This window comes from Lineus longissimus, chromosome 4 (genome assembly GCF_910592395.1).
Source record: "Lineus longissimus chromosome 4, tnLinLong1.2, whole genome shotgun sequence".
Classification (NCBI taxonomy): domain Eukaryota; kingdom Metazoa; phylum Nemertea; class Pilidiophora; order Heteronemertea; family Lineidae; genus Lineus; species Lineus longissimus.
The window spans coordinates 3,061,206-3,080,021 of NC_088311.1; the positions used below are offsets into that span (position 1 = coordinate 3,061,206).

At 39.8% G+C, this 18,816-nt stretch overlaps 2 protein-coding genes across 2 annotated transcripts; both read left to right on the forward strand.

The window, feature by feature from the left end:
* The first annotated feature begins 1,305 nt into the window (after positions 1-1,305).
* LOC135486258 (transcriptional regulator Myc-1-like) lies at positions 1,306-9,550 on the forward strand. The gene is made up of 3 exons (XM_064768930.1): positions 1,306-1,414; positions 2,035-2,751; positions 5,211-9,550. The coding sequence occupies exons 2-3, from the start codon at positions 2,103-2,105 to the stop codon at positions 5,840-5,842; spliced, it is 1,281 nt and encodes a 426-aa protein (XP_064625000.1). The 5' UTR covers positions 1,306-1,414; positions 2,035-2,102; the 3' UTR covers positions 5,843-9,550.
* Positions 9,551-11,019: 1,469 nt separating this feature from the next.
* On the forward strand, positions 11,020-18,023 carry LOC135487211 (tRNA dimethylallyltransferase-like). Its single transcript, XM_064770704.1, has 10 exons — positions 11,020-11,164; positions 11,614-11,754; positions 11,952-12,050; positions 15,527-15,798; positions 15,878-16,132; positions 16,460-16,578; positions 16,850-16,927; positions 17,101-17,210; positions 17,445-17,559; positions 17,711-18,023. Exons 1-10 carry the CDS (start codon positions 11,021-11,023, stop codon positions 17,815-17,817), a joined length of 1,440 nt encoding a protein of 479 aa, XP_064626774.1. The 5' UTR covers position 11,020; the 3' UTR covers positions 17,818-18,023.
* The last annotated feature ends 793 nt before the right edge of the window (positions 18,024-18,816 follow it).

Below are 18,816 nucleotides of genomic sequence, written 5' to 3' on the forward strand. Positions count from 1 at the left end.
TCACGACTGACGCGCTTCTTGTGCAAAAATAACGGAGGCAATACAAGACTTTTGATGACATCCAGGTGCCTTCTTGGCCTATCTGCTTGCACTAAACAAATAGCCATTGCTGGATATCAAATTGTCGAGCCAGTGGTTTCCTCCATAGTTGCGCCAAATAGCCTACAGTTGTACCCGAAAGCAGCTTCGCCTTTGTTGGACATACTTAACTGTGGAGGCATGGAGTCGTTTCTAACGGAGCATAATCCATGTGAGATTGTTGCACAATCACAAAGCAATGAAGGAAATATTTCACAACTTTGTTGCAATAATCCATACACATATCGAATTAGCAGCGCGCATTATCATTGATCTGTCACTCCGGGACAATAAAACAAAAAATCCGTACGGAGCTGTCATCATGATGATACAGATATAGGCCTTACCCACATGTCAATGACTGCTATTATTTCCCGCCAAAAAAGTATAGCCTTTGTTAGAAATGGGCCTACTTTCACTTTCTTGGCATTAATCCAGTTTGGTATCTGGCATGTTGCCGGTTTCCCGCCAAAAACATCTTCCTTTCTAGCCAATAAGTGTCACATTGGCTATCCAATACCAGGATCTTAAGCATATATGAAATAGTGAGAATATAGAGAAAGCTTTGAAACCATGCGTAAGGAGGAGTCATTTTAGGCCCTGTTTGGAAGTGCATGGGTGGATTAGAGCAAACCTCTTGGCCATTATCAACGAAAACAAGCCAAGGTTGAGCCTAGGCCTACAACCTTTTTTCACACTTTCCCGATAATCATAACTGAACTAGAACTAAAGCCATGGAATTCTTTAGGCCTAGGCTCATGAGGCTTACTGGACTAAAGACGTTGGTGAAGATCAATAACCAAAGAGATTGACCGTCAGAAAGCCACGCTTGTGCAATCAGCTGATTTCAAAATGCTCACTACTACACTCCGCCCCTAAATTGTGAACTAATTCTTCACACGCTAATTGGCTGGACAATGATGTCATGACCGAGAGCCCCGCCTCCAATATTTCGCGCCATAATAATCACTCACGATATATTATTCCGTTTGCTAAAATAGTTCAAAGTCTGGTAGGCTTTATCCCACTCAAAGTAAGCGAGCTAAATAAGTAAAGAGATAAAAATGATAGAAATGCTTAACTTGTAATTAACATGATGTAAGAAAATCAACTTAAATTGCGATTATGGTTCGCGTAATTTTGACCTTGGCAGTAGCGGATTGATACATCGTAGTATGCGGTCGGTTTTTATGTGGCTGGATGACCCACCTTTAACTAGTCGCCTGTCTGGGTTCAAGCGAGAGGGAGTAACTTCTTATGTGGACTAATATTCTTCGTTATTGTTGCCCTCCTTCAATTTATCGTTTGTCAGTTTCAATCTCTATACTAATAGACGGTGAGTTACCTCATTTATCCGGATTTCTGATCATCAACTTTGACATTATCACTCGTAGTATGTTACCGGTTTGGAAGGCATGACTCGCACATGTCTTGTTCCGGCTGTTCATTCATTGAAAATTTAAATGTCCATATCGACATTCCGGCCTTGGAGAAGTCAACGTTTCACGAATATTTATGTGAAAGGTTGGCACATAGGCTAGTACTACAGTTGTGATGTTAAGTCTTGTTGTCAACACTGTCATAAGTTAGTTGGGTTATCCTATTGCCAGCAGTTGATGCCCAATTGTCATGATAACTCCTTAAGTCCCCGGTGTCGGTCAGCAGTATGCGACTACATTGTTTCAACCCATGGTATTCACGCTGTGACTCACAGCAACACAATTTGTTTTAATTTCATAATCTGACAACTAAATAGCCATAGGCCATTAGAATACATGTTCTACATTATGTTGCAGTTACATATTTTTAACAGTGATGAGCATTTTGAGTGAACTGTACTGTAGTGATGTAAAATGAGGCTTGTTTTGACAGTTCTTGTTATAGCCTAAATTTCAGATATTTGGTGAAAAAATTGTCTAGTCATCACTCTAAACTCTCCTGATTTTCCTTTTTCAGGCCTGCTACAGATAAATCACTTGGATTATCGTGAATCATTCACAATTGGAGTATACTAAATCGGTGCGATGTCGCACATTCCAAAGTCATTTCATTGGAGTGCCCACAGTTACTGTAAAAAGATGAAGCATCCACAGTCGATCATTAAGAACTCAATTGGACTATGCCCCGATCGCGAGAGTCAGGACTACGAATCTTTTCATTTCTTCGAAGACGAAATTGAACAAGATTTCTATGCAGCTCCTGCGCCAAGTGAGGATATTTGGAAAAAGTTTGAACTGATCCCAACACCACCTCGCTCACCTAGGCGGGATGACGAAGATGACACTGACATTTTGGATATGGTTGATGGAATCTTTTCACCAAAATCAACAACAGAGAGATTACAGTTAGTCTCGGAGATCTTGGATGATCCTGTAACGCAAACAATTGTTACACCAGACTTCTTTAAATGTGCGTGCAGTCCGAACATTAAATCAAAACTTATTCAGGATTGTATGTGGTCTGGTAACTTGGAAGAGGATCAGGACTGTTCTGATGAGAAAACAGACGAAAAACCAGTTGAAAAGAAGCCTGCTTCATCGAGCGTGGTTATCAATGCTAACACCGAATGTGTGGACCCTTCATCAGTCTTTCCCTACCCCATCAACGAAACAACCAAGACAGCAGTGTTCAAACCAAAAGAGTCGCTCGGCATCGAAACGCCCTCTGAATCTGGTAGGTATTTGTAAAAATAGGTGTCAGTTTAGAAGTGAGACCGAAACATGTCGGGAGACGTTTTGACTGATGTTCAATATCGCTTAAAAGTTCAACTAGAATTGTCAAAAGCTCTTGCTCAATCAGAAAAAGGCAGCCCCTTTCAGATCTAATTTTATTTGTCAATTCCCACCCCAAGGTCATCGTCCGAAGCGTGTGAATTGTATGCTCCTTGCACTCCTGACATTGTTTTGGTTTATTTCTTGTCAATTTTGGTCCATCCCTTTTTTCAGCTGGCTTCTCACTTGTGCACAGTGTCACAGAGGGGACCAATCAAGTGCATTTTCCCCATGAATGAATTGCTACACTGTTTCAATTCATTCATGAGTGGGGTTCAAGCTATAAATAGTACCAAGCTCAAATATAGGTCAATGGGCCAGTGTTGGGGAATTGAATTTCTTGGAAACTCTGTAAAAAGTGCTCCCCCTCTCTCTTGACTAGCATAATCTTTGCTATGTCATGGTGATTTCTCTGATTTATAGGCCTACTTCTGGACTCTGCTTGAATTGAAGCTTGGCAAATGGGAACTTTACCAGTGCTGCTACCTATCCAAAACTTGGCCAACTAACGAACTTAAAAGTACTTTGACCTGGCTGGCTCAGTTCCAACAAGGCCCTTTAATGTTGTAGTCCAATCATCTGGCTAATTCTTTAACATGGAGTTTCTATAGTTTTGTAGCCTATTAAACTTTATTACTAATGTAGAGGAAAAGATTCTGACATTCAAAATTGTACAATTTGAATTGTCTACCGACATGGCACTAGTTGCTTTCACGCTGGTTGATGCTAAGCCAGTATCTGCTATAAGATTACTAGCAGTAATGTAGTGCTCATTCATTCGCTCTTGTCTAGCTCTTGTCTATCCTCCTCTGTTGAATACTTTTTGCCCCTGTAAACACCACAATAATAATATTGGAATTCTGATCTAATTTGGCATTTCTCAAGATCTCTACTACATGTTCATTGGATAATCCATCAGCCAGCTTCCAGACTTCACTAATGTATTGTATGACATTGAAAACCTTGTGATATTCAAAACAGGTACTCTGGGTAGGGCCAGTCTAGACAGCTTCACTTAGCCTAGATACCTCACCTTGGGCTATGTGAAGCTGGATGGTTCTCTCCTGCTGGTTGATCAATATTGTCTGGTGTCTCTTGGCAGTGTCTGCAATTACATGTATCCCGTTTGTATGGATTGAAGTATCTCTATTGTAGACTAGTATTCACTATTGGAATGCAGGAGTTGTTGCATTAGGTTATGACATAAAGCGTCAACACTGAGTTTACTTATACTATATTCAGGGTGTACTATTGTATCTGTACAGGTGCATGAACGAAGCAACTTGCTTTCCTTTCTGGTGTGAAATGATGAGTAAGTTATTCCATCACAAAAGCTCTGATCCTCTGTGATCTCATAACCTGAATCATGTTGAGCTCAACGCTGATATCATCCCTGATATATGCTGTATCATCACAATAAAAGTGACCCAAATAATATAAATAACCAAAATAGATAACTCATCGGCTGGCTGAATTACTCCATCAAAAAATCTCAATGTGATCTCATAAACCTGAATCACTTTAAAGCTGCATCATTCACTGTAACGTAAGTGACCCTAATATGAATAACCAAAATAGATGACTCATTGTGGGGGTAAGGCGGGTAAGGTAGAATCTGCTGTCTACATCCTGGTACCCTTGTGCGCTGAATCTGATTCTAACAAAGACATTCCTTCAGTTCTTGAGTGATGAATGCAAGACATGCAACTGCTATTTAGTGCAAAACGCCTGAGCAAGTTAGTCTGAAGTCTTGTACATTGTATTTTTGTTGGGTTTTGGACAGATCAAAGTAAAAATGCTATTCAGCCAGCTGAATGGTTGAGAACTCTTCCTTGTAAAGGTTGACTTCTTGGAATTGGACTGCACCAGATGTGTATTTCTCAGGTGTACTTCTTGTTCTACAATCACTTCCTAAATCCAGTGCAAAACTGTCCCTTGAACTTGAAGAGCTATTGTGAATATATAGATCTTTGTGATGTGATGTATGGTGAACGGCAGTTTCAAAACAAGTTGCCTTTCCTGGAAATTTTGTTTCATAAGATCAAAAACCTTCAAGCAGAAATCAGGAATCCTTGTCACCCACTGTAAAAACATAGGTGTGACATCACAGATCTGTGTGGTAAAAAAAACTGGGAGTGGTTTTGTGTCATTGTCCAGTTCTATGAACCTTTTCTAAGTGCAGTTCTGTTGTAGTTAGAAGCGATCTGCTCAGTGTTATGTGCTTATTGCGCTGTAGGGGTCGAATTGTAAATGATGGGGTATGTTAATTTCAGAATCCCTACACAGAGAAGTCCAATTTGTCATGTCAAGTTTCTGTACTCAATGACCTTGACTTATGTCACCTGTCCTTTCTCTTTACAGAAGATGATGAATCTGACGAGTATGATGATGATGATGATGAAGAAATTGATGTGGTGACGGTCGAGCGAACCATCAAAACCTCCAAACGACGGCTACCTACAGTACAAGTCGTTCCAAATATCAAAATCAAAGTCAAAGCACACTCCGTCCTTCCACGATCATCCCCAGTGAATTCTCCCATCCACAAATCCTTTCACAACTATTCCATGAAGAGGAAATCATTATCGTTACCTGGCTCTCCTCAACCCAGTTCAAAGAAGTTAAAACGTGAACTGAGTATGCAGGACTTCAAAAATGCAGTCAATAAGTTCAATTCAAATAGCTACAGTGATGGACGGACTAGCCGGTCAGGTTCAGATTCGGAGGACTGTGAGGAAAAACGTGCCCAACATAATGTGCTTGAACGAAAGCGACGGAATGATTTGAAATTTAGTTTCTTTGGTCTGAGAGATCAGATCCCTGATTTGGAACGACAGGAACGGGCACCGAAGGTCATGATTTTGAGGAAAGCCTCCGACTATATCATTGGTTTACGACGAGAACAGCGACGATTAGAACATTTGAAACAAGCTGAGCAGAGTAGAAAGGAACAGCTGTTGAAGCGGATAGCTCAACTCAGGCGGACTTGTTAATGCTTTTGTCCAATAGACTTCCCAATCGATCGTGGCCAAATCAACGAGAAGTGTTGTTTCAGATCTCAGGACTGACTATTCAATCAGGTTCTCTGATTGTTGTTTTGTTATGTCGAGTGAAATGTGATCAAAGACGGTTTGAAAGCTTCAGTTTTCTGTGTTATGTTGCATATCATGTTGGAATCAGAGGTTGAAAGGAGATTTGTAAATGGAGTGACATTTAAAGAAATAAGCGAAGGTGGCTTGCATGTTATTTGCAACCCTCCTGTCTGGAATGAATGGTTGATGGTGTCCTTGCACAGCATTATGTGGCTTTCGGATTTGATATTACAAATTGACAGATCTGTTTTCGACAGAAAAATAGACTTTATTTGCTATTGTCATTTGTTGTCCAATTGTTGATTGACATCAGCCCCCAATGTTCAGCCAATCATAGATAGTGGGAATTGATATTGTCAGAATGCATTTTCAGCTTGCTGACTGCACTGCCCGATTAATAGGTGAAACAGTAGAATAGATTGATCATAGATATTGTAGGTGCAGTTTAGGAATTGAAGGAAGATTTGCACAAACTTGACGGTGTACAAATGTATGTGCTTTTGCACTACATAGTATGTATGTATTTGTATCTAAAGACATTTTTACAATTGGACAAGTTCAAACATCAATATTCTTTTATGTTCTAAGTTGCTAACTCAGTGACCAAGGAATTCTTTTGGTTCAGTTTGATTAAAATTGCCAGGTATGCAACATTTCTGGATGTACATTTTTGTAGAAAATCGTTTCAAATTTATAATTACTCAAGGAGAGTATTTTATTTTTAATAAATTTACTTTGTATTAAAATTGACTATAAATCCAAGATATAAAAAAAAAAGTATATAAAAAGATGCAACTTTTATTTGTGAGGGCTTCACTGGCTTGATTTATAAAGAAAGAAACTTCGTAAAAAAATGTTATAAAAAAATATAAAAAGTAAAAATGCACACCACTGCCACACCCATTTGAGTTTTTTACTTTTATAAGATTTACAAAGTTTTGAGATGTTTATTTTAGAGAGAAAAAAGTTGAAATATTTGCCAGTGTTGTTCCTGGGAGTTGGAGGAGGGTGTTTTTGACCTCGGGTTGCATTTTTCTGTGCAAAATAATCAGGTATGGGACCAGTTGTACTGAGAGTTTCCGTGGTAACGGCCTACTACCTATGTGGTACCAGATTTCTTGGGGTGTATTTAGAAAATGCTTCTTGCTGATATTTTTCGTCCCAATGTTCATGTTGAGCAGAAGAGGGGGCCTGAAAAACTGCTTTGAAGTGTGTTTAGGGGGGGGGGGGTTGTGGTGCCTGATTCAATAGAAAAGTATTCATCAGTCTGCAAGTATAAACTATACCAACTTAACTAAGGCTCTTACTAATCAACACACCTTCTGTATTACCACTGAACTTGTGGTCACCTAAGAACAATTGATGAAATATTTTCCTCCAGTAATGAACATCCATAAATCTTTATCAAATTAAATTCTATCGAGTGCCCACTTTTCAACTTTTCTCAAAGACAACCCTTTATTGAAAAGTTGTTTGCAGTTCTTTTATCTGAAATTGTATGCCTTTCTTGGCCACAAGTCTAAGAAAACCGTCACTGACATGTATGATGAAATTAGATAATGTTTGATGTACATGTGGTAATGTTCTTGTTTCTGCTTTTCCAAAAGAAGTGATTTGAGGAAAAATAATAGATCTGTAAACAACAACTTACTTCAGGGTTGACCATGTTGGTATTCTGCGATGAAATATGAGGACAGAACGAAATGCACAGCAGTTGTCTTTACCCAATGAATGCTTGCAAAATCCTGCATATCGACTACTCTAAAATCAATCAGGAGCTGTCACCACTGTAGATTTGTCAGGGAAGACTAGAAGAGGGGGCAATGATCTTCAGTATTCTGGCATCTCCTGAGCGAGTTTGCAGTAATTGTATTGAATAGCAGAGGGGAAGTCAACCTTTTTTCTTGAGGTCTCAGCGAGAGGCCTTCAATAAAGTTTTGGACAACTGGTTCCAAAATATCTTTTTTGTATGAAATGGCTGCCAATGAGAACTGATACTCTGAAGAACTTTTTGTGACTTCGCACAATATATTTGTTTTAGTATCCTGTCTCAATGTTCATAGTCTTATACATCTTGATCCCTTGTACGTGTTGTAAGGGTTTGTTACAAATTCAGTGTCTTCCAAAGCCCTTCGCATTTAGGTTGAAACATTTATGACTTAAAGTTGCTCAATTCAATTTTTGTAGGTTCTCAATCTCAGGGCCCATCACTGAATTTCAGATGAACAATATCATGTACTTTCATCATAGAATGTATAACTGAAGTATCAGTAGTCATTTCACTGAATTTTCCAGATCTGTCAGTTTTCATCGGTATCCGCCACAATGTGTTCAATTCAATTTTACAAAATTTGCATAGCTCTGTCCGCCTGTTCTGTACATAAGATTTATTTTATACAACTCAATATATCGTTATAGTATACATGTATGTAGAAAAATTAATCAGGAGTTAAAAGGACACTATCTCATCTTTGGCTGTGTAGCAATCCGTAATATACTTTAAAAACTCCTGCCCGCTTCTGGGAAATGAATATGCTGAAATCATTAACTGCATTTTGGGGTAATGATCTCTTTAAATGTTGTCATTCTAAAAATCTAATTTCGATCAGTTTAAGAATGTATTTTCAAAATCAAACGTTGTCAGTAACAAGAGAGACTGCTGCACTGCCAAAGTTGAGGTCGTGTTCTGTCATTGGAGCATTTCTGTATAGATAGTAATCATGCCAAATATATTCTGTAAAATATGTATCATAACCCGATTTAGTTATACACAATAGATAGACTGGGATGAGGGAAAAATAGTATGTCTGACTGGCCCATGATGTCAAAATGTCAAAAATAATCCGGTCATTTCCATCTAATTCTGTCTTGATGGGAAAGCCAAGGACAAACATGTTTCTCACTTTTTCACATCGTATGCCTTCACAAAGTTATATTTCTATGGTGAATTTCAACATTTTTTGGTTGGTTCAACGTGGCATCCTAAAACCTTAAATTGTTACCCCTCGTTCAGAGTATTAAAAAACCCAGAAATTCTATAAAGAGTGACCAATTCGGTAAACTTGTGTCTGATTGTGAGAGTGTTTGTTGCCTGTGTGAATGTTTCTTTCAAGTCCCAACCAATAATGTAACCCTCACTGTCTTGATAAATTCAATTTGAGGGGGTTGGTATGTATTCAATGCGAAAAAAGTGGCAAGTTTATTGAATTGCATGGTCAGTTGTATGTAATAAGAATTCGATTTGTTAATGAATTCATGGGTCAGTAAGTGACTAGGAACTACCCAGTATCGCTGTCATAATGTGCTTAGTTATGATGTTGAATTTCAAAAACATGCGACCTCCATACCAGAATACATACTAACTGATCTTGTCATCTCTTCCAAGTTAAATAATCAAAACAACGATTTGTAATTCTTAAAATACTTGTTTTAAAAGTTTTCCTCACCATTTTCTAAATTCTTAAAATTTCCTTTCCTTTTGCTTTGCTTATCTTTCTAACAGTTGGACTCCTATATAGATTCATGGGCTGTCCTTCCCGGTCCATTATTAACTTTTTCATACTTTTTCATTTATATCAGTTTGACAATAAATGACTATTTTCCTTGAAATTTTTGTCTTCAAAATTGTTGTTCTTGAAGCCATATGACATGGAGCTGCCTAAATGAGGCGGAATGCCCTTTTCATTCCATTCAGAAAATGAGGCAAAATTCACACCGGGACCTGGACCCCTGCCTACTCCCCGGAATCGCTAGTCTTCACACTGGGACCTGGACCCCTGCCCACTCCCTGGAATCGCTAGTCTGCATCATGGCTGTTCTCTGGCCTGCATCCAGTAGTAGCAATGAGGTATGCAGCTAAGGCCAGAGAGACCTATGGCCCATGGTCACAATCCTGCACTCGGTTGTATCAGCTGACTATATCGGCAGTGGTTGGCTTTGCAAATAAAGCATTCTTATTCATCTGAGAACTTAAAAAAGTTAGTCTTACTTCCAGTCTAGTCCTAAATTTCGGATGCAGTGGACCGGCCTCGTTCCTCACCCTATGGCCTAAACAAATGAGGATGACGGAATGGGCTGCCCAGGGTGTCTACTTTAGTCCATGCCTCGGTGTGAAAGGAGGCGACTAGGATTGACATTCACTGCAGGCAAGTCGGCATGCTTTAGTCTGGGTGTTTTGGCGGGAAATGTTCTTTTCTGTGATAAACAAACCACAAACTAGCAGTAAGATTATATTGTTGTGCCAAAATACCACTAAGTTTGGTAGTTATGCCACCTGATTCTCTGGGAAAGCTTATGAGGTTGGTCATCCGTGTTATTTTGCAGCGGTGGTGTAATGGTTTTTTAGTGTTCTCTAAAAGGAAGCCTTCATCAGTCCCTACATGTAACGCCTTAAGGGATTTGGCTTATTCTCTTCAGGGTTCAAATCCTGTCGCAACTCTCCCACTATCATGTCACATCCCTCAATTTAGGGGCATCTTGACAGGAAACTGACGTGGGGCTTCAAGATGCCGATTAACGGTGTTCCTACGGAGGCTGATGGGAAAAGCCTTAACTTTGATGGCCCATTCAAACAGGCTCCCATCCGCAACGCTGTAGCCTACAAGCCTACTCTAGTAGTCGGGTGGCGGACCAGGCCGGTCTATTATATACTTTGAACATGAGAGTTGGACAGAACCCCAGACCCCGGGACATGAACATGATTTTGGAGGGATACCAATAATTACCGGTGTGACAGCGGATATAGTCCCCCTGGAGTCATAGTCCGGTAGCATTGTATTTGATCAATCAAGCAGCATGATCTATTGTACCGCTAACCCTAACCAAAACATTTAGGAATGCGGGCTATTGTTACACGGACTATCAGCCCTAGGACTACTATCCCTTGCACACCGGTCCCCCATTTGGGGTTTCTGTTCCCGAGTGTTTTCGTCGTCCTTTAAAGTTTGAAATTGCCGCCCATTCGACTTTACCCGCATACACAGTTCACACCTCATCTCCAGGAATATAAGTGTACAGTTAACAGTGTATCTCGACACTCATCGAATGGCACCTGTCTTCCTGCGGCCGAGGTAAAAAAGCATGATGGCGGTCTCGTCAGCACAAATTTTGAAGCACGTCCCAGTTGTTGTGGTTTTAGGTGCAACGGGGACAGGAAAATCAAAGCTAGCGCTGAATATAGCTTCTAGATTTAGTGCAGAAATCATAAGTGCGGATTCCATGCAGGTAAATGCGCTGTCATCCTCGTATTTGATCGATCAAAGTTGCGAAAGGTTCTGATAATTTGCTTTGGCCCTGGCGGCAAGTCTAGGAACTAACATGTGCTTTCATGTGCCACGTGCTGCGCTGTCACAGAAACCCCATGAATTACATTCCTGGTGACCCTGCAGCTGTGACGTACGGTGACGTGTCTGTCGCGTATTGTTATAAAATGCGGCATCGAATGTTGATTATTATATCTGAATATCTTTTATCTCTGTATTGTTGATGATTGATTGATGGGTGGGTGGTTGGGTGTGGCTGTATATATACATACTGAAAGTGAAACGTAAGAATACAATGTATTAAGTTTGTGACTTTTTGGAAATGACTGACGGCGACTGTTCATCCACTTAAATTCGGAATAGGCTACTGAATAGAATTCACCAGAAAAGTCTCTTTTTGTATTTCTTCAGGTTTACAAGGGACTTGACATCATCACTAACAAGGTGACTCAGGAAGAGCAGGCTGAATGTATTCATCACATGATTGGTTACATTGATCCACTTCATCAGACGCACAAAGTTACCAACTTCAGAGATAAAGCTCTTCCAATAGTATCCTTTTAGACAATGATAATATGTCTTCTCCTTCTTGTCTGGTGGAGAACATTGCTTGTATGGCTTTCAAACTCAGTGGAATAATGCAGGCCATGTCTTTTAGGTGTTCAATTTGTAATACTTAATGCCAATGGCACTTATTATATGGACATGTTGTATGGTTTTCATGTTTCTGTCCTTAAACTATTCTCTAGATAGACAGCATTTTATCTCGGAACAAACTACCAATCATTGTCGGAGGGACTAATTATTACATTGAGGCTCTTCTGTGGAAGTTCCTTGTAGATAAACAGGTTTGTAGCAAGGAAGGGCCATCAGCTAAGCGACATTTTACCAAACAAGTAACCAGGAAAATTCTATTCATGAAATTTATAACTACTGAACATCATAACAACTTGGCCAGATATTACATTTATGAGCAGATTACCAATTTTAGACTTGTCTAGACATTTCATTTCACAGCTGTTACATGACCTGATGAGTATTTGGGCCCAAAGTCAGGGTCAACAACAAGATTTGTTGTGCTTTACTCCTGTCTCAGGGCCTGATCGGGGGGGGGGGGTCAGGGTCAATCCAAAAACACATAAAATGTGGTTTGTGGTTTTGGTCAATCTAAAAGAGAAAACTATGCATATCTAAAAATAAGATGGGTGAAATAATGTTAGGATGATGTATTGATTTTGAGAGCTTTGTAGGTGCAATTTACATCTATGTGCGTCATTTAGTGCGTGGTTGTACAGCCTGCAGACACCTGTTTGAATTATTGGCATAAATGTGGAGGAAGTGTCTAAATGAACAGGTGTTTAAGGGTGGGAATGATGCAGCAGTATTGTAGTACGCTGTAATCTGTCTGGTTTGTCTTGGCTCGCTGCCAACAAAGGCGTGGATAAAATCAACATTGCAGAGTAGTATTCAAATTTGTATATTTCATCGCATCAATATTCGGCATGTAGAAGTTCTGTACGGAAATTAAATCAATAAATGTAAACGAAGAACTTCCTGTGATGGGCTGACACTTCTTGTGGTAGTTTTAAAAGCTGCCTTGTCTTTGAAAAACCACACAAGACATGACATCAGGGGTCATCAGAGTAACTTTAAATTAGTAAAAGTAGAAAGGTCCGAAGAGGGCCAGACAGAGTATAGTTTCGCCTCCCCCAACCTAGATTTTAGACACTACTTTTAAGACGAGAGACAAAATCTTCAATTATGATTTTAGAGTTGTGACATTAGTAACGCAATACTTCGAATTTCACTGAATCCTTTTACCCAATTATGAATGTGATGTACGGTATACATATGCATTAGGCGTAGTGTAGGAGTAACTTTTTTATCTTATGTGAGAAAGGCCTTTTGTAATCTATTGATGATATGTCATCTGAGTAGACTTAATTGATTAAAATGTTCAACTCTCTCACTTGGTGAATCAACTGGCTTGTCTACTGTCTGGCTGTATCAACAGATGCAGCCAGTCATTGTCAACACTTTGGACACGTGTGTCACAAGCATTTAAAGTAGATCTGCCTGAAGAGCAGTGCAAGCTAGCAATCAAAATCAGTGTGACATGTGATTATAGTTGCTGTTGCTGTTGCTGTAATGTGTGACAAGCAACAAAAAGAACCCTCCTCTGCGGTAAGTGCATAGCACTCCCAGTTTGAATGACTGCCTCATCAGGGTATCTTGTTGTTAAAAAGGAGGTAGGTTTTTGCATCTTATCAAGATAAGGGAGTATAGACCATGAGGTTCAAGATGTAAATTAAAATGACAAGAAATTGGATAACTAGGCTAAGGTGGAGTTTGAGCTGCATGTAGTTTCTCAAGCACCTGAATATGCTCTATCTTTGTTAATCAAATAAGTACTCATGTACCATTTGTGTTCATGACTTCGATGGATTTTTGCTGGATTCCTTGTGTAAACCTCTGGATTTATCAACAAGGGTTATTGTTTGAACATGTCCTGATCAAACAGTCTGTTTGTTTTCTCTCGATTCACGTTGGAAAATCATCTGTTAGTTCACATCCTCTTCAGGCTGTCCTCATTTGACTTATTGAACAGCCTTGCTAAAGCACTCTTGACTCAATACCTAATTCAACTTGGATGACACCATTGGCTACTGGCAGATTGACATTGAACTTTTCCTGTGATTGGCTATAGCATCGATCCAAAATTCTCAATTTCACCCAGGCTTATCACAATCGAGAGATAAGAGTAATACTGAGGAATCAAAACAGAGCCATGGCTTTAGGAGACTTGAGGTATCCTTATTGGCCATGGCTAGTGATATGTACTATGGCATATGGAGTTGAGCCCACGTCATAAAAGATCAAAAATCATATTGGTTTCAATTTTTGCATATGAAAGACCTTCTAGCAATGAATTAGAAGTACTTTGAAGTGCTCTAAATAACTGATAACGGTGATTAGTGGAGCCACTGGCTGATGATAGAAAGTGTGCCCACATTTCAATACTATTTATCAACCGCACCTGTTTCTACAATTATGTCTTCCGCCATCATATTTATGAATGAAATTGGATCCATTGTAAAAGTACACCCTATTTACATGATTCATAACGTCATAAACGTCCTACTATCAAGCAAACAAGTTGTTTATTGATTTATAGATAGTAATAATATTATTGGGCTTTTTAATCGTGTCTCATGGTGAGAAATCAACATGTTTCTATGTTTAAAAACTCATTTGACATACATGTATCCTGGAATTTGTCTAATTTCTTGGCCGAGTCCAAGCCTTTGCCAATACTCAACTAAAATTTGTAAATGTTTTACACACATTTTGATAAAGAATGATGCAGTGTGATGTATTGGTTGGTATACAATAGTAAAACCTAATATTTAGAGTAGATAAGATAGTTTGTTTGTTTTATGATAATTAATGCTACATGATTGTCAGGTGTTTTGAACCCACTGCTATGATAATGGTTAATAATTGGCGCAGTGCCATCCGCTTTTTTTCTGGTTGGGCTATGATTTATGATTGTTTTTCAAATTTAATTATGTTATTTATAAACCACATGTGTGAATGACAGATGTTTTCATTAGACTTTAAACTGTCAATGGTTGGCAAATTTACTCATTTTCAATTAACTGTAGACTAAATTCTTTCTGCACTTGCTGCAGGAATGCTATGGCTTTTTATGCTCAATTTGATATTTTCACACTTTTTGAGTTCAAATTGCCAATGCAGGCTCAAAAATCATGAAAATAAAACACTCTCAAAATTATCAAAACAATTATGCCTACAGTTGTTCTAAAATTGATCCAATGCGAATGGGGGCGCTTGCCAGAAACAAAACTGCATACTATCTAAATGTTGAAAGCTCCCAAATGCGGCAAACATTTCGAAACATGCAGTTTGTAAAACAGCTGGACTTTAAACGACATGCATTAGGCCAATCAGTTTTTGAGAGGGTGAATAATCGATTTATGTAACTGTGCGAAAGGACCTCAAAATTGAGAGCGATTTTAACATCTGTTCTTGAGGGTCTGTACATGATGTCAAGTGTTCGAGGTTAGATTGCCGCTTTGTTGGTTAAGGCTTGCTACTACTTCTGCAACCTATTGTTGACTTATTGAACTGTTGATGAATTGATGCTCAAAGTTGAACAGTTCTCATATCATAATTGACTCAATCAGAATGAGAACCAGAGTACTGGTATGTATCTGGTAATGAAACATTAGAGGACCTGTGCTGCATGAACTATTCTCGTTCAGTTTCACTGACCTGCCGATCATATTTAACGCACTTTCAGAAAGCCAGTCCACCCAGAACTCGAGACCGAAGTCCTTTAACAACAAGGTCAAGTCCAATGGGAAACTCAGCCTCATCATCTGCCAACTCCCCAAGACAACCAAGTGAAGAAACAAGCGAGCATGGTCGAAATTTCGATGGAGAAAGGGATGACACTAATAGCTCAACAGACTTTGCATCATTGGACAATGAGGCGTTGCACCGTGAGCTTGAGAGGGTCGATCCAGTTACAGCCCTGAGGTTACACCCGGCTGATCGGCGGAAAGTTGTCAGGTGTGTTTTACGTCAATGTTCCCAAATTCATGGTTAGTTTAAAGTTGTACCCTGTAAGACTGTTTGACTTGTATTCCAGGGCTCTTGAAGTGTATCACCAGAATGGCCAGCCTCTGAGTGAGATTCTCTCCAAGCAACACGAAGACACCGGCGCGTCTGCTATCAGTGGTCCATTACGTTATGACAACACCTGTATATTTTGGGTCCAGTGTGACCAAAAAGTATTAGAGGAAAGACTCGATGCTAGGGTTGATGACATGATACGACGTGGGCTTGTAAAGGAACTGCTGGATTTCCATGAGGCTTACAACAGGCCTAGAGTTGCAGATAACAAGTAAGATAGCTTTTGTAGATTTCTGTCGTTATCATTATCATTTGCTGGTGAAGATAGTTGGTAGCCCCTGCGAGAGCGAGTTATGTGGATAGTTAGCCGTGAAATAGCTTCACCAAATCCTCTCACTGGTAAAGTGCGACACAATCTTTGATCAGTCCAATGAAAACCAGAACAAAAGGAGTTTTACTTGAGGCACCAGTATGTCAAAATCATACAACAAATTAATCCTTGTGTAGTGTTTTAAACTCTGAGTGATTCTTACGTGTCCGTTTCCAATATATTCTGTTGGCCATAGAGGTTCATTAACAAAGGTAATGTCTGTTTCAGGGTGGCAGACTACACCTTGGGTATATTCCAGAGCATCGGCTTCAAAGAGTTCCATGACTACCTGATTTTGCCTGAAGAGGAGAGAGGGACAGCTCACGCACAGAAATTACTTCAGCAGGGTAAGTCTCGCATCTGACTTGTTTTTGTGGGCATTGTCAATGAAAAGAAAAGTACCTATATTTGCACCTATGCCTGGGGACCAGTAGTAAGCCTGTAGATGTCAATAATAGTAGCATAGTGAAGGGAGGAGTGTGTTGTAGTCATTAATACCCGGATGCTGATGTATTAGCCCCTGTATTATATAGTTCAAGTTTAACCTCTTTGACATATCATCGGATTGAAACCATCAAATGTGGGAAAGACTTAATTGTCTATTTGTGTTTTGTGTAGGTATTGACCAGCTGAAGCTTGTGACAAGACAATATGCCAGGAAACAGCGCAAGTGGATCAGGAACAGATTCTTACGACGTAAGTCCTTGTCAAAGAAAACGATTCAGTTATGCCATTTTTCAAGAGGATAAAACATCCCCTCTGCCAAGGAGCATAAAAAGTTAAAACAGAGTTTGAGATGTTGCCTGTTGTTGGAAATTGAGATGGTCACTCCACATACCTCTGTTGACAAAAATGATGCATTTTTCCAGGTCCAGGTAGCAGCGTGCCTCCAGTCTACGGAGTCGATTCCACAAACCCTGAGAACTGGGAGATTGATGCCTTGAAACCTGCTTTAGAGATCCTCTCTGCTATTGTTAAGGTATGCATGGCATGTCAAGGGTCTGAGCCACTAGACCATATCTACTCCATACATATAGCTTGAGACAGTATCAGAGTTTGATTACTTGGCTTGTTATTTCCAAAAGAGCTTTAACTTTTGTAATCACTACTCGTAGTACTTAAGAAATAATACAATAATTTTTCCTGCAGGCGAGACTACTCAAAACTCACAAGATATCTTTCCTAACATGTTTGTATTGTGGTTCTCTTGCAGGGGGAGACTCCTTCAATCCAACCACTGCCATGTGAAGCCCCCAGGGATGAACCAGAACATCACATCTGTGATATCTGTGGAGGGAGGATATTCGTTTCTAAGCTGGCATGGGAGGGTAAGTGTTCAAGGTACTAATTATAAATTGCAGAAGCTGAGAAAATGTTGAAGTGTTGAGTTGTAAAGTTGGCTGTAGCTTTGTTGGTACCTGATCTGAAGTAGGAAGTATGTGACAGTATATCACTTAAAATATATGTTTCTTTTCCCAGCTCATTTGAATGGTAAGAAGCACAAGAACCTACTCCGAAAGAAGAGACAGTTAGAAAGGCAACAAGCTGAGGATGCCATTCAAAAGGGAAATACTGAGGCAAGCTGATGCTGAAATCAACCAAATCGGGATGAAACTCGTGGACCGTATTCAAACCTCACAAACACTTAGACAATTCTCACTCAGTATAAGACAATTGCTGTGACATAAAGGTGCTTTGGATTTTGGACTGGACCCGGTTGCTCAGTCTGTGTTAGCAGTTACATTGGCATTCGTGACTTGTCAGATACATGTCAACTTTGTTTTGAACCAAGTCTGTTATAAAGGCCATTGAAGTCTCAGTAAATAAAGCAGTAAAACTTGAAATTTCTCTATTGTCAGTCTGTTCTGTTTGGGCTAGTCCCTGGTGTCCTTATGAGTACCTCAGGAACAACCTACCATGACATGATTTTGTCCAACTGAGGATGTTCGCTGTAAGGTCCTGTGACCAGCCCATACAAGGGCTCTACCAGAGACACAGGACTTGACTTCCTGCTTCACCAGCTCCAGGTTGTAAACAATAGCTGTGAAAGACCGAGGACCAGTCCTGCCAAACCAGTCACAAATTGTGAAGTGGGACTATGTTGCCTACTACACCAGCCAAAAAGTGCTAAATACAGTGAAATATTCCTCTTTCTGCACCTGTCCCTAGGCTGTGAAGGAAGGCGAGCTGTAGAAGCCACCGGTTGTGAAAGACCGGGGCTATTCTCGGTATTCGTTTAGTTGCCTTAGTTGGTGGCAGGTGGCAGCACTACAAGTTTGACAATTTGATGAGCAAACATTGATCATGTTTCTGTTATAAAATCCATCATCATCTCAGTTATCTGCTGCAATCAGGATAAAATCAGGACAGAACGATGAAGCCAGCATATCAAAGAAGACATATATTCATATATGGAGTCTACTGAACAGCCGGTTGTGAAAGACCGAGTTGACACCATCAACCATAGGTTGTGAGAGACCAGGGACTATAACTACAGCGTCTCCAATTACAGGTTGTGTGAGACCATGTTAAAGACAGAGGACTGCTCCCCTTCGACAACAGCCGCAAGTTGCGAAATACTAGCA